Below are 24954 nucleotides of genomic sequence, written 5' to 3'. Positions count from 1 at the left end.
TTGAGGGAGTGCAGCGAAGGTTTACCAGGCTGATTCCGGGGATGGCGAGACTGATGTATGAGGAGAGATTGACTAGGTTAGGATTGTTTTCGCTGGAGTTCAGATGCATGAGAGGGGACCTCATAGAGACTTATAAAATTCTGACATGATAGATGCAGGGTGGATGTTCCTGATGGTAGGGGGAGTCCAGAACCAGGGGTCACAGTCTGAGGATTCGGGATAGATCATTTAGGATGGAGATAAGGAGACATTTCTTCACCCAAAGAGTGGCGAGCCTGTGGAATTCATTACCACAGGAAGTAGTTGATGCCAAAACATTGAATGTATTCAAGAGGCGGCTAGATATAGCACTTGGGGTGAATGGGATCAAAGGTTATGGGGAGAAGGCAGGATTAGGCTACTAAGTTGGATGATCAGCCATGATGGTGATGAATGGTGGAGCAGGCTCAAGGCCAAATGGCCTCCTGCTCCTATTTTCTATGTTTCTATAATCATGTTTTGAACATGCAGAGCCAACATGCCTTTGCAAACTTGTGTTTAACTAAGCTGTTAGAGTTTTTTTAAACAAAGTAACATTCAAAGAACAAAGAACAATACAGCACAGGAACAGGCCCTTCGGCCCTCCAAGCCCGCGCCGCTCCCCGGTCCAGGATTGAATCCTGAATCCAGGATCCCCGCCCAATTTTCCAGCCTATCTACATACCAATATCCTATCCACCGAGCTGTCCCTCACAGCTACGATGCTTTGTTCATTACAACCTATTAACTCACCCCCACCCCCCCATTCCAGACCATGTGATCTCCAGGGAGAGGCGAAAACCCAGAGTGAAAAACCCCAGGGCCAATATGGGGAAAAAAAAATCTGGGAAATTCCTCTCCGACCCCCTGAGGCGATAGAAACGAGTCCAGGAGATCACAATGGCCCTGATCGGAAAATGCTTCCCAACCCTAGTCATTTCCACTTCCACGAACTCCATATGAATTCCCTGCCCCCGAGACAGGTTCCCAACTATCCGCAGTCTCGCTCTGTACTGGCACCAGCAAGATGATCATAGAATGAAGCCTTGAAACGAGAAACAAGGAACAATTAGCCCGCGCCGCTCCCTGGTCCAAACTAGACCACTCTTTTGTATCCCTCCATTCCCACTCCGTTCATATAGCTGTCTAGATAAGTCTTAAATGTTCCCAGTGTGTCCGCCTCCACCACCTTGTCCGGCAACACATTCCAGGCCCCCACGACCCTCTGTGTGAAATATGTCCTTCTGATATCTGTGTTAAACCTCCCCCCCTTCACCTTGAACCTATGACCCCTCGTGAACGTCACCACCGACCCAGGGAAAAGCTTCCCACCGTTCACCCTATCTATGCCTTTCATAATTTTATACACCTCTATTAAGTCTCCCCTCATCCTCCGTCTTTCCAAGGAGAACAACCCCAGTTTCCCCAATCTCTCCTCATAACCAAGCCCCTCCATACCAGGCAACATCCTGGTAAACCTCCTCTGTACTCTCTCCAAAGCCTCCACGTCCTTCTGGTAGTGTGGCGACCAGAACTGGATGCAGTATTCCAAATGCGGCCGAACCAATGTTCTATACATCTGTAACATCAGACCCCAACTTTTATACTCTATGCCCCGTCCTATAAAGGCAAGGTGGATAAAGGGGAACTGGTAAATGTGGAGTACTAGGGTTTCCAAAATGCATTTGACAAGGTACCACATCAAATGTTACAACACAAGACAAGAGCATATGGTGTAGGGGACAAGGTACCAGCACGGATAAAGGATAATTGGCTAATGGGAAGTAGAGAGTAGGGTTGAATGGTCTTTTTTGATTGGGAAGCTGTAACTAGTGGAGTGCCACAGGGATCAGTGTTGGGTCCTCAACTATTTTACAATCTCTGTCAATGACCTGGATGAAGATAGCAAATGTGTGGTAACTAAATTTGCTGATGACACCAATATTGGTAGGAAGATTAGTCATCAAGAGGAGGTGGAGAGTCTGCGAAGAGATGTAGACGAGAGTGGGCAAAATTTGGCTGATAAGAGTATAATGTGGGTGAATGTGAACGAGTTCACTTTGGCAGAAAGAATAGACGAGCAGCATACTATTTAAACAGAGAAAGATTGCTGAAACTGGTGGTACAGAAAGGGGAATCTAGGTGTCCTGGTATTTGAATCACAAAGTTGATATGGAGGAAAGGCAAATGGAATGTTGGTGTTTATTGCAAGAGAATGAAATATAAAAGTGGGGAAGTTTTACTAAAGCTCTCTAGGGCCTTGGTGAGAGCGCATCTGGAGTAGTGTGCGGTTTGGTCTCATTTTTAAAAATACATGTAATTGCTTTAGAAGCAGTTCAGAGAATTTTCACTCGGTTTGTTCACTGGGCTCTCTCCTGCGATGAAGGGTTGTCTTACAAAGAAAGATTGAACAGGTTAGGTTTATACCAGTTGGAGTTGAGAAGAATGGGAGGTGATCTTATTGAAGTATGCAAGATCCTGACAGGACTTGATAGGGTGGATACCCGGAGGTGGTGGAATTGTTTAGCTGTCTATTACTTGTTGCTTATGCTGTTTGACGCATGAGTAGTCCTGTGTTGTAGCTTCACTAGGTTGACAACTCATTTTTAGGTAAGCCTGGTGTTGCTCCTGGCATGCCCTCATTGAACCTGAGTTGTTCCCCTGCTTGGTGGTAATGGTAAAATGGGGCACATAGAAACTAGAAGCAGGAGTAGGCCATTCGGCCCTTCAAGCCTGCTGTGCCATTCATTTTGATCATGGCTGATATTGAATTCAATATCCTGATTTCCCCCCCCCTCCCCTCCACCCCCCAATAATCCTTGATCCCTTTAGCCCCTTGAGTTACATCTAATTTCTTCTTGAAATCAGACAATGTTTTGGCCTCAACTACATTCTGTGGTTGTGAATTCCACAGATTCACCACCCTCTGGGTGAAGAAATTTCTTCTCATTTCAGTCCTAAAAGGCTTACCCCTTATCCTCAAACTCTGACGCTTAGTTCTGGACTCTCCCACCATCGGGAACATTCTTATTGAATCTGCCTTGAGTTTCGATGAAAGATCCCCTCTCACTCTTCTAAACTCCAGTGAATATAATTCTAACCGACTTAGTATTTCTTCATATAACAGATCTGCCATCCCAGGAATCAGCCTGGTGAACCTTTGCTGTACCCCCTCTATAGCAAGGACATCCTTCCTCAGATAAGGACACCAAAACTGCACACAATACTCCAGGTGTGGCCTCACCAATGCCCTTTGGTGCCCTTTAGTTGTTAAGAAGGCATACGGTGTGTTAGCTTTAATTGGTAGAGGGATTGAGTTTTGGAGCCATGAGGTCATGCTGCAACTGTACAAAACTCTGGTGCGGCCGCACTTGGAGTATTGCGTACAGTTCTGGTCGCCGCATTATAGGAAAGATGTGGAAGCATTGGAAAGGGTACAGAGGAGATTTACCAGGATGTTGCCTGGTATGTTGGGCAGATCGTATGAGGAAAGGCTGAGGGACTTGAGGTTGTTTTCGTTAGAGAGAAGAAGGTTAAGAGGTGACTTAATAGAGGCATACAAGATGATCAGAGGATTAGATAGGGTGGATAGTGAGAGCCTTTTTCCTCGGATGGTGATGGCTAACACGAGGGGTGAGAGATATAGGACAGATGTTAGAGGTAGGTTCTTTACTCAGAGAGTAGTAAGGGTGTGGAATGCCCTGCCTGCAGCAGTAGTGCATTCATCAACATTAAGAGCATTCAAATGGTTATTGGATAAACATATGGATGATATTGGAATAGTGTAGATTAGAGGGGCTTTAGATTGGTTTCACTGGTCGGCGCAACATCGAGGGCCGAAGGGCCTATACTGCGCTGTTATGTTCTATGTTCTTTACCATTGCAGCAAAACATCCCTAGACTCCAATCCTCTCGCTATGAAGGCCAACATACCACTGGCCGCCTTTACTGCCTGCTGTACCTGCACACTTACTTTCAGCGACTGATGCACGAGGACACCAAGGTCTTGCTGAGTATCCACCTCTCAATTTACAGCCATTCAAGTAGTAATCTGTCTTCCTATTATTAAGCTGCACACACTACTCCAGGTGTGGCTTCACCAATGCACTATACAATTGCAGCAAAACACCTCTAGACTCCAATCCTGTCGCTATGAAGGCCAGCATACCATTGGCCTTCTTTACTGCCTGCTGTACCTGCACGCTTACTTTCAGCAACTGATGCATGAGGACACCAAATTCTCGCTGAGTATCCACCTCTTTCAATTTACACCCATTCAAGTAATAATCTGTCTTCCTATTATTGCTACCAAAGTGGATAATCTCACATTTATCCACATTATACGGCATCTGCAATGCAGATGCCCACACACTCAGCCTGTCCAAATCACGCTGAAGTATCTCTGCATCCTCCTCACAGCTCACTCTCCCACCCAACTTTGTATCATCTGCAAATTTGGAGATAATACATTCCGTTTCCTCTTCTAAATCATTAATATATAGTGTGGGGTCCTAGCACACACCCCTGTAGAACCCCACTAATCGCTGACTGCCAATCAGAAAAAGACCTATTTATGCCAATTCTTTGCTTCCTATCTGCTAACCAGCTTTCTATCCAAGTCAAGACATTACCTGCAATCCCATGTGCTTTAACTTTACATCATAGTCTGCTATGTGAGACCTTGTCGAACGCCTTCTAAAAGTCTAAATAAACCACATCCACTGGTTCTCGGTCAACTCTTCTAGTTACATCCTCAAAGAATTCCAATAGATCTGTCAAGCATGATTTCCCTTTTGTAAATCCATGCTGGCTTTGATTATACCACTGCCTTCCGAATGCTTAGTTATGGACTCTAGCAACTTCCCCAGTACCGATGTCAGGCTCATTGGTCTATAGTTCCCTGTTTTCTCTCTACCTCCCTTTTTGAATAGTGGGCTTACATTAGCTACCCTCCAATCTGTAGGAACCAGTCCAGAGTTCAAAGAATTTTGGAAAATGACCACCAATGGATCTACTACTTCCAGGGCCACTTCCTCAAGTACTCCGGGATAAAGATTATCAGGACCTGGAGATTTATCCATCTTGAATCCCATCAATTTCCCCAAAGCCATTTCTCTACTAATGCTGATTTCCTTCAGCTACTCACTAAAACTTGTTTCTCTCAGAACTTCTGGTACATTATTCCTGTCTTCCTTTGTGAAGACTGAAGCAAAGTACAAATTTAATTCCTCGTCCATTTCTTTATTCCCTGCTATGAATTCTCCGGTTTCTGACTATAAGGGGCCTACATTTGTTTTTGTCAATCTTTTTCTCTTACCTATATAAACTTTTATAGTCAGTTATGTATTTATGTTCTCTGCTAGCTTACTTTCATACTCTCTTTCTCCCTTCTTAATCAATCCCTTGGTCCTCCTTTGCTGAATTTTAAACTGCACCCAATCCTCAGACCTTTTGTTTTTTCTTGCTAATTTGTATGCTTCTTCCTTGAATCTGATACTATCTCTAATTTCCCTTGTAAGCCATGATTGGCCACAATTCCCTTACCACTCTTGAGCCAAACAGGAATAAACAACTTCGAGAGTTCACCTATTCATAGAACCATAGAACATTACAGCACAGAAACAGGCCTTTTGGCCCTTCTTGCCTGTGCCAAACCATTTTTGTGCCTCGTCCCACTGACCTGCACCTGGACCATATCCCTCCACACCCCTCTCATTCATGTACCTGTCCAAGTTTTTCTTAAATGTTAAAAGTGAGCCCACATTCACCACCTCATCTGGCAGCTCATTCCAAACTCCCACCACTCTCTGTGTGAAGAAGTCCCCCCTAATATTCCCTTTAAACTTTTCCCCCCTCACCCTTAACCCATGTCCTCTAGTTATTTTCTCCGCTAGCCTCAGTGGAAAAAGCCTGCTTGCATTCACTCTATCTAGACCCATCATAATTTTATACATCTCTATCAAATCTCCCCTCATTCTTCTACGCTCCAAGGAATAAAGTCCTAACCTATTCAACCTTTCTCTGTAACTCAGTTTCTCAAGTTTCAGCAACATCCTTGTAAACCTTCTCTGCACTCTTTCAACCTTATTAATATCCTTCCTGTAATTAGGTGACCAAAACTGCACACAATACTCTAAATTCGTTCTTTAAATGTCTGTCATTGCCTGCCCACTGTCTTTCCTTAAGTAATGTTTCTCAGTCCATCATGATCAATTCATGCCTCATACCATCATAGTTATCTTTATTGAGATTCAGGATCCTGGTCTCAGAATCCACTGCGTCACTAAAGTTTAAAGTTTATTAAGTAGGCTTACATTAACACTGCAATGAAGTTATTGTGAAAATCCCCTAGTTGCCCCTTCCCAGCAGCTGTTTGGGTATACTGAGGGAGAATTTAGCATGGCTGATGCACCTAACCAGCATGTCTTTCAGACTGGGAGGAAACCGGAGCACCCGGAGGAAACCCACGCAAACATGAGGAGAACGTGCAGACAGTGACCCAAGCTGGGAATCAAACCCGGGTCCCTGACACTGAGGCAGCAGTGCTACCATATTAGGGTCACTCATCTCCATGGGTGTTCTCACAACTAAATTGCCAACTAATCCTTTCTCGATGCGCAACACCCAGTTCAAGATGGCCTGTTCCCTTTTTTGGTTTCTCAATGTATTGTTCCAGAAAACCATCCCGTATGCACTCCAGAAATTCCTCCTCTACTGTACTGTGACTAATTTGACTCTCCCAATCTATATGCAGATTAAAGTCACCCATAATCACAGATGTTCCTTTAACACATGCATATCTGATTTCCTGTCTAATGCTTTTCCCAACATTACCACTACAATTTGGTGGTATACCACCAATGTTTTTTTGCCCCTTGTTGTTTCTTCACTCGACCCATACAGATTCCATATCATCTATGCTCATATGTTCCCCCAATATCATATTAAAATCATCTTTGATCAACAATGCAACTCCACCACCTCTTCCTTTCTGTCTGTCCTTCCTAAACACTGAATAGCCCTCAATGTTTAGTTCCCATCCTTGGTCAAATTAGAGCCACGTCTCCGTAATGCCAATTATAATATTCCTTTACATCTATCTGTGCAACTAATTCATGCAGTTTGTTTCGAATGCTCTGAGCATTTGGTACAAAACCTTAAGGTGAACACTTTTAACATTTCTTTTCCCTATCCTACTATTTTTTTCTTGGTCTTTATCTGACAGGCCATGAGGTTACAGATTGTGGGTGAGTACAGTTCTGCTGCTGCTGATAGCCCACAGCACCTCGTAGATGCACAGTCTTGAGTTTCTAGATCTGCTCAAAGCCTATCCCATTTGGCATGGTGATTGTGCCACATAACACGATGGAGGGTAACCCTCAATGTTTTCATGTTTTTTAACTGAGTTACTGAGCCAATATATTTTTTTGATATATGTTGCACTACATTCAGCCTTTGGGCTGCAAAAGCGTTTCTTGAATAAAATAACATTCTAATAACATGTTTTCTGTGTTTCTAGGCTTCTTGCTACCTAAAACAAGGCAAGTTCAAACAAGCAGAAACATTGTACAAAGAGATTCTCACTCGTGCTCATGAGAGGGAGTTTGGTTGTGTGGATGGTGAGTAGATTTAAAAAAGAATTCTGACAAGCAAAATTTTACTGATGCCTGTTGCAAAGGTCAGCATGACCTGGGTTTTGATTTTGCTTGCTTTCTCCTCCATTCACTCTTTTTGATTTTGGTGGAGAAATTACATGTTATGTTTCCAGGTTTACGGCTGGTAGTGGAACAATAAAAAAATGGCTGAAAGCACATGGATATTACATTCCCACTTCATCTGAACGTATCTTTTGATACATTATTGCAAACCTTTTACTGCTTTCTCATTATTGGAGAGTTAACATGTTTCATTTTTGAAATACTTTTAAAGAAATTAACTGATGTGAAAGACCAAGTTGTTGAAAATATGAAAAAGCCTAGTTTTGTGAACCTATTTCCCATTGTAAAAATAGCTTAATTTTCTTTCTCCAGATGAAAATAAGCCTATTTGGATGCATGCTGAAGAAAGAGAGGAACAATGCAAGGTAAGCATAACTTGGTTAACAAGATAACTTTGCCACTGTATTCAGTGTTGTTACAGAAAATGCCTTAGTCTGCTTCAGATAGATCATAAAATAAATCCATAAAATTATACTGTAATGTAAATGTACAAAATACTATATGACTTAAACTTTTCTGTTTTAAAACAAAAGTTGGAAAGTATTTTGCTGTCATAATATTACATGCACCACCTGTGATCAAGGGGACATGCATGATGGACAGGTTTTCCTAAAGTGATTTGAGTGCACGCCTTATTTTCCTCCTTTCCTTTGGAAAATGTGACAAGACATTTGAGAGTTTCCGTGGATGTGCTGGGTGAAACTGAAGCATGAGAATGAAGAATTTTCATTCCGGCTTTCCATAGCACATCATTTTGGAGCATCTGAGCACTTAACTACCAGAGGATTTTGAAATAATATTTTCCATATCACAAGTTCTAGACTTGATTATCTTTTCTTTTTCACAAGCCTTAGTTTCATACATAAACCTGCTGTATATATTTGTTTGTATTGCATTTTGTATTCTACTTAGGGAAAACCAAAAGATGGCACCACATTTGGCGAGTATGGAGGCTGGTACAAGGCATGCAAAGTTGACAGGTATATTTCCACCTTTTTACTTTGGAAAACCCATAAACAGGAGGACACATCATATTTCTTAAGAGGCTCAAAGGGCCATGCGCCCTTTCCTCCTAATGTTCTTGTTGACCATTGTTTATTGTGGAGGTTTAATTACTCAACTTAGTAATTTAAATGCAGCAGTAATCCTTTTCATTAATTCCCAAAAAAGTGCAGTTTTATATCAATAGATTGGAGTGGAATGATTTAAATCATCTGTTTTTCACTACTGGTTAGTATTTTTTTGAATCCCAATAAAAGAGGTCTCATGGAATCTTTAGATATTATACCATTCCTCAACCAACATCTCTACATGCTGTTTTCTATTTTCTGGATTTAGATGCCTATTTAATGATAAAGTGGCATTGGGTATAAGAACATAACAACTAGGAGCAGGAGGAGACAATCTTGCCCCTTGAGCCTGCTCTGCCATTCAATAAGATCATGGCTGATCTTTTTGTGGACTTAGCTCCACTTACCCGCCCGCCCACCATATGGCTATATTCCTGCCACAATAGAGCCATCCATCTGTTAACTTTTCTTAATAAGCAAAAGTAACCAAATGTCCTGTGTACAAAGTTTAAATATTTATTCCCCAGATCTAGGCCACACCACAACTCAGGAGAAGACAAATAACTGGATTAACATTAATTTACGCAGATATCATTGTGTACCAGCCAGCTAATCGGTCCGTATCTTGACACAAGGGTTACACCTGTGTAACATGGAATTTGTTGTTTTTGCAACAATTTAAATTGCAATTAAACATTCTTTGGATGTCAACATACCTAGTATAGTCCCAGGTCCAGCAACCTAGTGCTATGAGTTAAATCCTAGTAAAGATGTTAATTTGAGAGGAATTATCGTACTTGAATCAGGCCTGCTGCAAGCATGCATAAACACAGCCAATATGACAATTACTCAGTTGTTGAATCAGTGCAAGATCAGTACTGGCAAGGTAAGAACTGGAGAAAGAACAACCATGACTTGAATTTATAAAGCACTTTCAAGTAAAATGTCCAAAGGCGCTTCAAAGGAGCGCTATCAAAACTGAAATCAATGGGAATTTGGAGAGGGATTGCTTTGGTTCAGGTCAGAAACTCCAAAGTATTGTTTGGAGCCCACATTGATCATACGTTTTGCATCTTGAATTAGGCTAGATAAACATGCTATGTTTCACTTCAGGTATGATTCAAATGACCCACAAGGGAGCTTTTATCAAACTATTTATTTAAGAATATAGTTAACATGTATAGTAAGAAAATTAGCAAGAACTTTTATCAATTACAAACAAGAAACAAAACGACCACTAATAATGCATAAATAACCCTTAACAAATATATTGCATGTGTTCCAATCAAACCAATCCCATAGACAAAAGACCCTTTTCACAGGTTTAACACAGCGGACACTAATGCTCATGTGATACTGGACTTGAGTCCTTTGGATGAATGCTGTGGGTCTCCTAACACTCCAAACAATTTGAAGTCAGAACAACAGGGAGAGACTCTGGTTAAACCACCAACAGGAGATTCTCCCCTTCAGAAAGGCAAGACTTTGCTTTTAGATAACCAGCAGAATTTCCAAACAAAACAGGGAGAGAAAGAAACACTTCTTTCCAGCTTGCTGTTACTTCTAAAACGATGCTCTAACTGCATCCAAACAGAAAATGAAACCTTAAGCTCACTGGAAAGGAAAAAGGCTGTTCAACAACACATGACCGTCCTCCTAACAATGCAGGATCATAGAACAATTCAGAGCTAAAATAAACAGACCCCATTTAAGTTATTGAAGTAGCAATAAAAGGACTTCTCGTAGACAACTCGGCAGCAATGAAACCAAACTGAAAAAGGTCTGCTTACAACTGCGGAGAACAGGATTTTAAAAAAAAAAAACCTTAAAGGTACACTAACGTCACAGGAGGGAACCACTCCGCCAGCTAGAGTCATACCTAACAAAGACATTTGTGGTGGCTGGAGGTCAATCATTTCAGTCCCAGGACTGCAGGAGGTCCTCGGGTATTGTCCATCGAGACCCAACCATCTTTAGCTCCTTTATCAATGATCTTTCCTTCATCAAAAGGTCAGCAGTGGGAATGTTTGCAAATGACTACACAATGGTTCAGCACCATTTGCGACTCATCAGAAATTGAAGTAATCAGTGTCTATATGAGGCAAGACCTGGACAACATTCAGGCAAGGGCTTAGAAATGGCAAGTAACATTCAAAACAAGTACCAGGCAATGATCGTCGCCAAAAAGAGAGAATCTGACCATCTCCCCATGCTATTCAATGGAATTACCGTTGCTGATTCCTCCACTATCAACGTCCTGGATGGTGTCAAGCTCTGGGTGCTGCAGTCATCAAGACAATTGGAGAGTATTCCATCATACTCCTGACTTGTAACTTGCAGATGGTAGACAGGTTTTGCAGAGCTGGGAGGCGGGTTACTCTCTGCAGAATTCCCAGCCTCTGACCTGTTCTTGTAGCCACAATATTTATATGGATGATCCAGTTCAGTTTCTGGATCAAAATTCTGGAAGCCCTTCCTAACAGCACTGTGGGTGTTCCTACTACAACATGTGGACTGCAGCGGTTCAAGGAGGCAACTCATCACCACCTTCTGAAGGCAGTTGGGGACGGGCAATAAATGCTGACCTAACCAGCTGTGACATGTTTTTGAATAATGTTGCTGAGGGGAAACATGTAGAATAGATCCTTGGTGATTCCAGAGCTAATAGAAGAAAAGCCATTGTAAGTGTTTCTCCAGCTCTAACCAGATGGATAAGAATGGAATCAGGCTAGCTGCATGGATACAGTCTGCTTTGATTCTGATTTGGGGTTAGATTTCAGTGATTTCCATTTCAATAAAAATAATATGAAGGGAAAAATGCCTCAAAAATCTTAACACTCTAAATTTCATTATTTTTGTTTGAAAATTTTACTTCGATCTCTTCAAACAGTCCGACAGTGACAACGACATTGAAGAACCTTGGAGCACTTTATAGACGTCAAGGCAAGTTTGAAGCAGCTGAAACATTGGAAGAAGCAGCTCTGAGATCTCGTAAACAAGTAAGCTTGGTTGCATAGGCGTATGTGTTACATGCTTATTACAGAATTAGGCCAAAGTGTGGGTGGAAAGGAAGGTGGGCTTTACATTCCAAGCTGTTGCACGTTTTTACTGATATAAAAACCAGAAAGCTATATGCCAAAGAATTTAGAATCTGTCATTATTGACTCAATATTAGGAATTAGCATATTCAGTAAATATTAAGACAGTGCATATGGGTACACAACAGTTTGAGATTAAAATAAAATATAGCTACTTATTCCTTCACTTTTACTGTCAATGGGTCAAAATTCTGGAACTTCCTTCCTAACTGCATCATGGGTGTACCTTCCCATACAGATGGCAGAGTTTCAAGAAGGCTCATCAACACCTTCCCACAGTCAATTCGAGATGAGCAATAAATGCTGGCTTAGCCAGCACCACCCATATTCCACAAAGGAATAAATTTAAAATCTCACATCATAAGAGGAGGAATATTGTTCAAATATCAATACATGTATTTTTATATGAACCTTTTAGTGAAAGCAGTATTATATTTCCATTAAATATATTTTGAAATGATTTCTGGCATGCTTGAATAAAGTTAGTTACATTTTTATTTTCATATTTCTTTTATGTTTGTATGATTGAATTATGAAAATAATTAAAATAAAATGAATATCTTTGGTCCACAGGGTCTTGATAATATCCATAAACAAAGAGTAGCTGAAGTACTTAATGATCCTGAAAGCATCGAAAAAAGAAGAAGCCGTGAAAGTTTAAATGCTGATGTGGTAAAATATGAGAGTGGCCCTGATGGTGGCGAGGAAGTGAGTATGGGCGTGGAGTGGAATGGGGTAAGTACAGTACACAGTCCACAGATCAGCAGTTTCTAGTACCTTAGTAAAAGGACAAGAATAAATGTTTTCTTTGATTAAATTAACATCAGGTTTTCGTGGTTAGATTGAAATCTTAATGTTCTTAGTATTTGTTTGACAATGACTAATGCAGGGTAAATGAACAGTTGAACTGAGAGTAGGTTTCTCATTTTAAAACTGATTGAACTTTTTCCGAATTAAAATTACTTTGATCTGAAAATGGGCTGTTATTGAAATGTATTTCATTCTTAAGCAACTGTTGCATAATAACACATTGCACACGCACTTGTTGACAAAATAGAATGATGTTAGAAAACAGGAATGTCACTTGAGGATTTCACTTGAAAAGTTTATTTTAATTTAAACTATTGGGAGTTGAACTTGTTAATTTAACTTTACTACAGACAGTGATTACTTACAGGAAGAATTTCACTTCAAAAGATCTCTGCATGTAAATAAAATTGCAATAAGATCTGCATACTGTAAGCATACACTGAAACAATTTTCTGAAATAATTCTGTGGAAAGTTCAATTGCAGAAAATAAATTTGATTAATTTATTAACTTTGATTTAATTTTATATTATATGTTTGTTGTAAGGATGCAAAAATAGGATAGAGGAACTGTAGCAAGAAATTGCAACGCAGTTCTAAGTTGAGGGTCCTAAGCTTGCCAACTTTACCCTAAGGGTTACATAAATTGAATTCAGCTATAGTTGAGTTCTCAGATCTTGTAGTGGCTAGGTCTGGAGCAGACTGGCAAGGTACTGGGGCTGTCTTCGTTGGCCACCCTTTTGCTGGGCTTATAGAGAATAAATCTATTGAGGAAATGGGGAAGGAAAAGCTTTATGAAGTTATTTCTAAATGGCTACCTTGAAATTGAGCTGTAGAATGAGAAAAGGCCATTTGATTTGTAGGATTTGTTCTGAAAATGCATTGAAGCACTTTTTGTGCTTGTTTACTAATAACTTCAAAACTCTTGAGAGTTATTAACTGATTATTTTGTGCCTGCAATTCCTGACAAAAACCCATTTTTGGCTCGAGCATTGAAAAGCTTTTGTTATAGCATTAGATGTCATTGAGTTTCTAAGTTATTTTAATATTGTATGGGTCAAAGCTATTTTGATAGTTTTTTTCTGCACATAATGTACTTGGATTTATGACTGAGAAAAGAATCTCTTATGACCAGGATTTCATATTTGACAGGAATATAAAACTGAAATACCAAACCAAGGTATTGTATGTCGTAAAAGATCTGGCAGCGAGAATTTGTATTTATTTCACATTGGAGACATTTTTCTTATTTCATAAAATGGAGTATTCCACTTATGTGACCAGTTACAACATAACATATTCCTTGCATGACAAAATTCACATGCATAGTTTTGCATTTTTGAAAAGAATAACTAAATTTGGCAAAATGCACTTCTAATTAAAATTAGATAATCTTGATGCAGAAATTGTGTAGTGTGTTATTTAGCACCATACGCTATCAACTGCTATATTTTGCTCCTGCTTTTGATGGGTATTGAGTGTGGGCATTGTGATAAAGATAGTGCTGTTTCCTAGAAACTTACTGCCATGCGAACTAATCAGAATTGTGTTTTGACTAATCGATGTCTTTCTCCTTTTGAATTCCATGAGGAAATGCAGAGACTAGAGGTTTATCTTTTGTAAATTATGTAGTTTATGTTGGTACTGTGTACTGTACAGCTCTCTATATTTCTCTTGTATTTGGCATGCTCACTTTTTCAAATATATAATCACCTTGGTCTAATTATGAACACGGTTGTAAGTAATTTTTTTGCTTGTATGTTTTTATATTTTAAATTGTACATTATGGCTAACACTATTTCTGGGTCATTTCTCTACTGTCATATTGGCTGTTAGAAATACCTTTCAGAACAAGATTGATTCTTTTCATCCACTATAATCTACTAACTATGAAATAAACTACTAATTGACTAATGTTGTTCATACTTGTGAAGATTTAATTCAATTAATCCCTGTCTCCATGCTTTTATTTAAAAACTTGTTTGTTTCATTTATGATTTGAATATCTAAAAAGTCTAAATTCAGTCTTAAGTGTAACTATGCCAGCATATGAACTACATAATTTACTTTTGGTTGCTATTTTAATCTTTTCTTTAGATAAAACAGTTACCTAATCCCAACAAATTGGCACAATTAGCTCATAACTTGTACCGTCACATTTCCCCTTTAAATGAATCAATCACAATGTTTAAATTTAATTTGTGTATATTTTAAGTTTTATTCTGATCATCCACATGTACTGTAAATTCACACTGTTAAAGGGATTTTGTTTAAAATTTTACTTTAACTGTGCTAACATTCTTCAACATGCACGGGGAAAAGGATAAACTATCAGAGTTCAACATAATTGATAAAAGTGAAGTGGATGTTAATTTGGGATAAGAACGAAATTTAAAAATAGCTCAATATTTTAGATTCTAGAAATAATGGGATTTTAATGTTTTCCTCTTGAAAAATGACTTATGTACAATTTTTTAATATTTTAATTCAATATTGTTTTGAGTTGACTGCTCCTACATTGGTACAGTACAAGATTTAGGAACGTCAACTCTCATTCTTCTCACACTTCTCACATGCACAGTGCCTTTCTTCGAAATTTCACTTTGGGCATTGCTCAAGTCTGAACATTAATGCTGAACTAAAAACTATGTTGGCCAATGCTAATTTCTGTCTATATGAATTTATCGCTGGTGCTTTACTGACACATGAGTTTTCAAAAGTAAGTTTAAAACAGCAAAGTTTTTTGCATAGCCTCTGTGGGAGCAGGCAACACTGGAGTAAGATTTTTTTCCACTTTTTTCTCCTCCTCTGCCCTTTTGAAATCATTTTCAAATTCAAACTGGTTATGCCATGCACTAGACCAATCTCTGGAGTCTATGAAAGTTGTAGTTTGGATTATAAATCAAATAGAATGATCAGTCAATTGAGCACGGTAATGCAGTTATATTTAAATGATGTCTGGTGATCAGACTTGCATTTGATTTGTATGTGCAGTTACCTCCCAAAGTAACTGGATTCTAGATGCAGGGATCTAAGTTCTCAAACTAACAAATCACTTAATGGTCCTTTGGACGTGTCTTTGCAAGCCCTGCTAATGTTTAAACTGGATACATATGTATCTTTAGTCCTGATCCACTTTAAATAGTCCCAATAATTTAGTAACCAATAGATTGCATTTTTTTTAGACACTTACTAAATTGTTAGTGTTTTTCATTTTGATTAGCTAATTGTGAAAGATTTTTCAGGTAAATTCCTATCTTTTGATCATTGTTATCCCTTTTTTTCTTCACCGTAACATGGTAACATAGGACTTTGAAAAATAGAATAGTATTTAATAGACCGGGAAAGATTTGGGTATCTGAGTCTGCCTCCTGGCTTCATCCTTTCCTGAACAGGTCAGTTAAGTTGAAGGCAAATGTTGTCTTGCAGGGCAAAATGCTCTACTGAAGTGGGGAACGTTTTCTCTCGTCACGGAAAGGCACTGGGTGAAGTGTAGGGAGTTATATGCTGAGTAGTTTTATCTTGTGTACAAAAAACATTTTTCACACACATGGCAATGCAAATTATTACTGTTTCCTGATGATTCTAGAAATAATTTGTGTCTAGCTTCATCTAAGAAAAGATCAGCCTACTGCATCTTTGAGCACCAAGCCACTGTTGGGGTGCAGAGATTATCTAATTGCAAGGTGTGAATGAAACAAGGAAACTGGATCCACCAGTTGTTAAAAGGCACTTAACTCCTGGATCCAACAGTCCTTGCCTTCATCATCTACAAAGTTTCCCAAGGCTCAGAAATCTCAGCTGGCCAGAGTTGGCATCAGAATTCAAATTTTTAAACATTCCACTAGACCCATGCATGGCTGTCTTGGGCTTTTCCTGATCTGTGTTAATGACCTTGACTTGGGCACAATTTCAGAATTTGCAGATGGCAAGCAGGGAAGTATTTGTGAACTGTGAGGAGCATGGTGATAAACTTCAAGAGGACATAGAAAAAAATGTAATGGACAGATGAAATTTAATACAGAGAAAAGTGGAATGTATTGAAATGAAGAAAGAGGAAAGGCAATATAAAATAAATACAATTCTAAAGTGGTGCAGAAGTAGTGGGACTTGGGGATATGGGTGCACAAATATTTGGGTGGTAGGAGAGATTGAGAAAGTGGGTTAATAAAGCATATGGGACTTAATAAATAGAAGCAAACAGTATAAAATCACAGTGGTGATCACTGATTTGGCATCAACTAGGGTATTGTGTCCAATTTTAGCCACCTCATTTTAGGAAGGATGTGAACGTGTAATAGAGGGTGCAGAGGGTACTCTAGTTCACTAATGTCTTTTCATTCAGGAAGCCTGACATCCTTGCCTGCTCTGACTGGTATGTGACTCCAGATCCACAGCAATGTGGTTCACTTAATGGTCCCTTGAAAAAACCTAACATGGTACTCCATTCCAGGACAAATATGGATGGATAATAAATGCTGGTCTTGCCAGTGATCCTCACATCTCAAGAACCAAAGGCGGGCGGTGGGAACAAGGAAACATTTAAATGGTTCCAGGGATGAGAGACTTCTGCCCCAGCTTCTCCAATCTATTCATGTACCTGCTATTCTTGGAGAAGTTTGAGAGGATTTTTGATAGAAGTTCAAATACTTGTGTCTGGACAGATCTGATAGAAAGAAACTAGTGAAGAACCAGTGGATAGATACCAAGTTAAAGTGATTGGCAGAAAAAACAAAGGCAACATTTTTATGTGCTCAAGTGTTTAGGATCTGGAATGCACTGCCTAAGAATGTGGTGCAAGCACATTCAGTCATGGCTTTCAAAAGGATATTGAGTAATATCTGAAGAGAAAATCTCTACAGGGTTACTGAGAGTAGGTGGGGAAGTGGGATTGGATGAGTTGGTCTTGCAGAGAGCTGACAAAGACTCGATAGGTTGAATGATCTCTTCCTGTGATGTAACCATTCAGTGATGCAAGGACATTCCTCCTCCTCCTCCCCCCCCCCCCCCCCCCCAAACAAATTTCCTGAATTGGTTTCACTTAGAATGCATCATAAAATTGAACGTATATTCAGAGTCACAGAATTGTTAGTGTAGAAGGAAGTCATTTGGCGCATTGTGTCTGCAACGGCTTTTTAAATGGACAATTCACCTAGTGATATTCTCCTGCTGCCTTCCTGTAACCCTGCATATTGTTTATTTTCAAATAATTATCTAATTCCCTCTTAAATGTCGCCATTGAACCTGCCTCCACCACTCCCCCAGACAATGCATTCCATGTCTTAACCACTTGCTGTGTGAAAATGTTCTTTCTTGTATCACTTTTTGCTTCTTGCACCAGCTATCTTAAATCTGTGCCTTCTGATTCTCGGACCTTCTGCTAATAAGAACAGTTTCTTTCTGTTTACATCATCCAGACCCCACATTTTAAGTACTTTTATTCGATGTTCTCTCAGCCTTTTCTTCCAAGGAGGAAAAGAGTTCCAACTTCTCCAATCTACCTTCATAACTGAAGTTTCTCATCCCTGGAATCATTCTCATCAATCTCTTTTGCACTCTCTACAATGCCTTCACAGTGTTCCACCTGAGGTCTAACTAGTGCCTTGTACAAGCTCAACACAACCTCCTTGTTCTTGTATTTTCTGCCTCCCTTAATAAAGCCTAAGATACGACATGCTTTATTATTTGCTCCCTTAACTCGTTGTGCCATCTTTAATGATCCAGATATCTATACACCCAGGACTCTCTGCTCCTGCACCCCATTAGAGGTGTATCCTTTATTTTATACTGTCTCACTTCTCATTTCCCAATATTGAACTACACCTGGCACCTATCTACCCATTCCACCAACTTGTCCATGTTCTTTTCAAGTTTTACACTGTCCTCATGGTTTCTAATGCTAATAAGTTTTGTACTGTCTATAAACTTTGAAATTATTCCCTGTGTATTAAGGTCTAGGTCATTAATATATATCATCAAGGGGAGGTGATGGCCTCCATTATCACTGGACTATTAATCCAAAAACTCAGCTTATGTTCTGGGGACCTGGATTCAAAACCCGTTACAGCAGATGGTGGAATTTGAATTCCATAAAAAAATATCTGGAGTTAAGGATCTACTGATGACCATGAAACAATTGTCAATTGTTGAAAAAGCCCATCTGGTTCACTAATGTCCTTTAGGGAAGGAAAGCTGCTGTCCTTACCTTTTTCTGGCCTCCATGTGACTCCGAAGCCACATCAATGTGGTTGACTCTCAACTGCCCTCTAGGGATGGGCAATAAATGCTGGCCAGCCAGCGATGCTTATGTCCCACGAATGAATAAAAAGCAAGGGTCCCAATACTGACCCCTGGGGAACTCCACTAGAAACCTTCAGCCTGAAAAACATTCATTAAGCTTTACTCTGTTTCCTGTCACTCAGCTAATTTTGTAACCATGTTGCTACTGTCCCTTTTATTCAATGAGCTGTAACTTTGCTCACAAGTCTGCTGTATGGGTAGCAAACGGCTATTGGAAGTCCATGTGAGCTGCCTGGTGCAGACACATCAACATTATGTAGAACAGCTGAATTCTAAACATACCCCTTGCAAAAAATATGATTAAGAAATTACATTTATTAATGGTGCAGTATCATCACAGTATTCAGAACTGAACACTGGTTGGAGAGTGGCATGCACTCAGGGGACTCCTGCACTACCAGCTTGTTCTTTGTTGACTATCAAGTGGTCTGTCCTTTCCACACTCCATGAGTTCTCTTAAACTGGGGGTGACCACATCTATAAATGTGCTATCCATTTAGCTCTGAGCCTCAAGGATGCACCACAGTGATGCTAGCTGCTGCTCAAGTTCCACAACCAGAAACTGAAGCTGCTGCAACTGATGACACTTCTGCGCAAATGGTTATCCAGAATATGGGAAACGTCCTGGAGTTCCCACAACACAGGATAAGAACAGAGCATGAGAAATTCATTCAATCCACTCAAGTCTGCTCCACCATTTAATGAGATCATAACTGATGATCTACTTCAACACCATTTCCCTGCACCGTCCTTGATGTTTTTAACATGTAGAAATCTACCAATCTCAGTCTTGAACATTTTTTAAAAATCCATTTGTGGGACATGGGCATCGCTGGCTGGCCAGCATTTATTGCCCATCCCTAGTTGCCCTTGGAGGGCAGTTAAGAGTCAACTACATTGCTGTGGTCCTGGAATCACATATGGCCAGACCAGGTAAGGACGGCAGATTTCCTTCCCTTATGGACATCCGTGAACCAGATGGGTTTTTTGCGACAATCGACAATGGTCATCAGTAGATTTTTAATTCCAAATATTTTTTTAAAAATTCAAATTCAACTATCTGGCGTGGTGGGATTTGAACCCGAGTCCCCAGAAAAATTAACTGAGTTTCTGGATTAATAGTCTAGTGATAATACCATTAGACCATCACCTTCCCTCATATTTGGTGACTGCTCATATTTGGTGGAGGCTCAAAGAATTCCAAAGATCAACCACCCTCTGAGTGAAGAAATTCCTCTTCATCTCCGTTCTAAATGAGTTGTCACTTATTGTGAAACTGTGTCCCCTGATTCTGGACACCCCAACCAGGGGAAACATCCTTCTTGCATCTATCCTGTTGAGCCCTGTAAGAATTTTGTATGTTTAAATGAGATCACCTCTCATTCTTCTTAACTCCAGAGAATTAAGGCCCAATATATTTAATTTTTCCTTAGAAAAATCCTTCAATCCCAGGAATTAATTTGGTGAAGCTTGATGCACTCCTATTGCAAGTATATATATTTCCTTTGGTAAAGAGACCAAAACTGTACACAGTACTCCTGGTGCAGTCTCACCAAAGCGCTATATAATTGCAGTGCAACATCTTTACTCCATACCCAAAACCTCTTGTATTAAAGGCCAACATATCGTTTGCCTTAATTGCTTGCTATACCTGCATGATAACTTTCAGTGACTCATGAACAAGGACACCCATGTCTCTTTGAAGTTCAACACTTCCCAGCTTCTCACTGTTTAAGAAATACTCTGTACTTAGGTTTTTGCTATCAAAATTTCTCCACATTGTTTTCCATTTGCCAAACATTTGCTCACATGCTTAGTCTCTCCAAATCGCCTTGAAGCATCTTTGCATCTTCCTCACAACTCTCACTCCCACTTAATTTTGTGTCAACTGCAAACATGGAAATATTACTGTTAATCCCCACATCCAAATCATTAATATAGAATGAATAGCTGGGACCCAAGTGCTGATCCTTGCAGCACCCCACTGTCACAAGCTGTCAACTTGAAAATAGCCATTTTTTCCTACTCTCCACTAACTATTTTCAACCCAAAGCTGGAGCAGCCCTGCCATTTCTTGCTACTGCTTTTTAAAAAAAGTCTCACCAATATTAATGCACCTTATTACTATTAATAAATACACCTTGCTAATACTGATAAATCTACCAATACTTAACACATTTTATTAGTTGTAATAAATCTCACTTAAAAATAAAAGATAATACTCACCAGCTGTTCACTTGTTCCTATTTTTCATTTCTAATCTTCCAGTTGTTGAGATGTGGCCCCTAATCAGCAACACTCAGCAGCCAATCAACTTGCGCCCTTCCTGTGATGACACACCTCAATTTCTGTGTCTGAACTCTAGCAGGAAGCACCTAGCACCGACTCTGTCTGGAACTCTCACTCTGCCTCATGCTGTTTTTTTCCCCCCAAGCCCCGGATCTCCCTGAAACTCTTGCTCTGTCCGTCTAACTCTCTCTGGAAGTCTTGCTCTGTCTCTCACCGTTTTGTTTTTTTCAAACCTGACTCTCCTTGGAACTCTCGCTCTGTCTTACTGACTTTCATGTTATTCAGTCCATGCCCATGTACACAATTCATACATTGAGAATCTTTGACAAATTATAAATGTTTGGATTATAGAATACGTAATTCAAAAATATGATTTACTTTTATAAATTAGCCAGATTGTCTAAAATATTAACAAACAAAGCATTTCTGCTATGGTTACTTTAATATCTACTAATTTTGAATTATTATAAAACAGCATTAAATATGATTTCTTCATAGAATTATATTTTTAATTTGGAATTAATTTGCATTGATTAATGAGCTTTTTGCCCCCTTTCTTGGCCTTCCTCTGTCATCTTATAGATTTTTTTTGTTTGAGACACTGATCATTTGGCAGACTGACTATTATCAAGGATTTTGTCTGCAAATGAGATATTTTGTAGGAGTTTTGTATGTTATTCTCTCCAATAAGATAGTCTTTTTTTAAAAAGTCAAGTCCGATGCTCCCTTAGAACTTGGCTGTGATTAAAAAATTGTCTTGAAAGGGAGAACTCACAGTATGTTCATTACATTTTTGATAAAAATGCAAACTATAGAGGAAGCAGAAATTATTGTCCCGATTTATGCAGTGGGTTTCTGACAGCAAACCGTCAGTCTATGCTGTCATCACTCCTCTGAAACGACTGCAACTTTAAGATTTAGCATATGGACAGATAAATGCAAAAATCCTGAAATAGCAGTCTGTCACTCAGTGTTCTGCCACAGACTGTGCTGTTGAATGCCCATCCAGTTCCACTCTCCCTGCCCCCCCTCATTTTACAAAGATATGAACAATCGTAGAACAATCCATCCAGCCTGATACCCTGTGCATTACAATGTAAACACTCCCCATCCTACCTGAAAGCCATGTAATCCACTGAGAAAGGGGAAAAATGCAGAACAATTGGGGGGAAAATTTCTTTCCCATCCCTTTTAGGTGATCAAAACTAATCCAGAAGACCACTTTGGTCCAGGTTAATATCATGCAATATCTACTATTTGTAGGTCTCTCTGCCTCAACCAGAAACCATCCAGCTCTCGCTTGAAGGGCAACATCACTAAAACCGGTCATTGTCACTTTGCTGTTTCTGGGATGTTGCTGTGTTCAATTAGCTGCTGCATTTCCTACATTACAAAAGTGACTGCACTTCAACTGAATTGGCTGTAATGCTATTTGGGATGGTCTGCAGAGAAAGATACTAGACAAATGCAAGCCTTTCTTCCTTTACCTTCTCTCTTCATTTTCCTCCCTCCATTTCCTTTTGGCCTATTTTGCCCCCACATGCTTTTGTCCGACCCACCTCCCTATTGCTTCCACCTTTCGTGCTGCTCAGTTGTTCCAAAACTTCACTTTTTCCCTCATCACTTTTAAGGGGTGGCATAATAGTCCCAGCACATCCAATAAATATGTTTAGTAATTGGCACATTTAAGTACAAGTGCCAGACTAGCAAGTGATGAGCACCAAGCATAAACTTTGACCTAGAAATATTGTTTGTGTAATTTCCTTAAATAATTGAAATTGTGTAATTTCCTTAAACAATTGAAACTGTTGAAGCTTTTGCAACAGTTTTGACTTGTTTTCTTTCCTCTTTTGTCTGCCAGGCATAGAAACCCTTTGTGATACTAATTATGTCTCCGGCATGAAGGGCATGCACCATCTTCAGGCTTTAACTTCTCTGCAGTACTGCAATTTCTAACTTTGTCTACACTATATACTTTGTTTACTGAGAACTGTTTCAAGGCTGTTGTAATTCTGCAGAGTAGTTTATTGTATATTTGTAGCCTTGATCTATCTGTTCAAAATTATCCATTACCACAATTGACTGATTCTTGCACTAACAGAAATGCCAGCCTGTGTATAAATCATTGGAGGCCTACACTTTAAAATTAAAACACATATTTAATACTCAAATAAAAGCAAAATGCTGCAGATGCTGGAAACCTGAAATAATAACATAAAATGCTGGAACAAATTCAGCAGGTCTGGCAGCATCTGTGGAAAAAAAAATAGAGTTAGAGGTTAGAGTCTTAATGTCTCAAGACAAAATGTTAACTCTATTTCTCTCTCCACAGATGCTGCCAGAGCTGCTGAGTTTTTCTGGCATTTTCTGTTCTATTTACTACTCGGCTGTTTATTTTATCACAGTCCTGATCACTGAATTATTAGGCTTGAGTGGCCTCCATTTGAGAATTTTATGGTTTGGCATCTTTGTTATGTAATAGCAAGACAGACCTTCCAATGCTTCATTCTATAAAATGGCCAGTAATGGTTGCTGTCAAATTAGGAAAAATATTGATGAAATAGCATGATGTGGTATGCAGTCAAAAACTGTAAAAACTAGGCATGTTCTTTGTGATCAACTTATTAAAATTCTTGTGGTCTATTTAAGAGTCTTTTAAAAATGTTGTTAAAATGTTTTTATTCTGGGGTGGAATTTTGTGTCTAATCTTGGTGCATTCGTAAACTGATCTTTGCTAGTTTCATGAGTGTCCAGTGGTATGTGTGATTGTCTCTTTTCTAACTCTTAATAAACTAGCTCCGTGTCTAACTGATCTGTCTTTTGCCTCTGGTCTGCTTTGTGATGCTTACTTCAATGCACTCTCCACATAGAACTCCAAGGCTTGCTAAATACATTGTTATATATTTGAAAGAACACTCTTAAAATATTATTCTTCCCTACAACGTGAGATATCATAACTTGGATATAACTTGATCATTAATTATTAAGAATCCTTAATGAAGTAGACGTGCAATTTATTTTAATTTTTAAAAAGTAATAGGTAGAAAAAATTGAGCATCAGATCATTTTGTCTGTCTCATAGCTGAGTAAATATAAATTTATTAAGTTTTAGAATGTGTGGAGGTTTTAATAAATTTAAAATTTAAGGTAAACTGAAAGGTTTTATTTTCCCATAACATACAAGATTTGTGTGCATCACAGTAGCATTTTAACAACTTTTGACAGTCTAGATGAGCAACAATTTTATCCAGATATTTTAAAATTTTCCTCCATGTTTTGTATACTTAATCTCCTGAACAAAATGTACAAAATCTTAAGAGTGGATTTGCATTCAGCCTCATAAAGCCATTCACTATAATTGGGGAAAGAGAAGAAATATGGTATAGAGATTAGATACTTCATGTTAAGGGCAAGCCCTACTACATCTCTTAATAGTTGATGGTCACACCCAGTGTGACACTAATGTATACAAACCAGTAAGTCCAAAGTTTGATTCATGATCTGTGCTAAATGACGTAATTTCAGACCTAACCTGAAGTGCAACAGCTAGCCTTAGTGCCCTAGTGTTGGGAGATGAAAATCAGGTTCTTGCAGCTGATTGCTATCCAATGACCCCTTCCAGAAAAGTAATCATGTGGCTCTCACTCAGCTGT

General features: G+C 39.3%; 2 protein-coding genes across 8 annotated transcripts in view; one reads left to right on the top strand and one right to left on the bottom strand.

Annotated features, from left to right (window-relative positions):
* The window catches only part of xrcc3 (X-ray repair complementing defective repair in Chinese hamster cells 3), an 84400-nt gene that overhangs the window by 19083 nt on the left and 40363 nt on the right, over positions 1–24954 (bottom strand). Inside the window, exon 7 of one of the 3 annotated variants that reach the window (XM_078234013.1) lies at positions 23427–23553. The exons of the other annotated variants lie outside the window; for them this stretch is intronic. Within the exon in view, the coding sequence (XP_078090139.1) occupies positions 23535–23553 (19 nt within the window). The 3' untranslated portion in view covers positions 23427–23534. Of the gene's footprint in view, positions 1–23426; positions 23554–24954 lie in introns of those variants that run through there. 3 annotated transcript variants of the gene reach the window in all.
* Positions 1–24954, top strand: part of klc1a (kinesin light chain 1a) — an 85950-nt gene that overhangs the window by 39986 nt on the left and 21010 nt on the right. For 3 of the 5 annotated variants that reach the window (XM_078234004.1, XM_078234007.1, XM_078234003.1), the window contains exons 9-13: positions 7538–7637; positions 8049–8101; positions 8649–8716; positions 11697–11805; positions 12478–12639. In XM_078234004.1, the coding sequence (XP_078090130.1) occupies positions 7538–7637; positions 8049–8101; positions 8649–8716; positions 11697–11805; positions 12478–12639 (492 nt within the window). The remainder of the gene's footprint in view (positions 1–7537; positions 7638–8048; positions 8102–8648; positions 8717–11696; positions 11806–12477; positions 12640–24954) is intronic. The other 2 variants (XM_078234006.1, XM_078234005.1) reach the window with 1 other exon arrangement.

This window comes from Mustelus asterias, chromosome 18 (genome assembly GCF_964213995.1).
Source record: "Mustelus asterias chromosome 18, sMusAst1.hap1.1, whole genome shotgun sequence".
NCBI classification, from domain to species: domain Eukaryota; kingdom Metazoa; phylum Chordata; class Chondrichthyes; order Carcharhiniformes; family Triakidae; genus Mustelus; species Mustelus asterias.
Note: the sequence above shows the minus strand (reverse complement) of the source record. Positions and strands in the feature narration are given on the sequence as shown.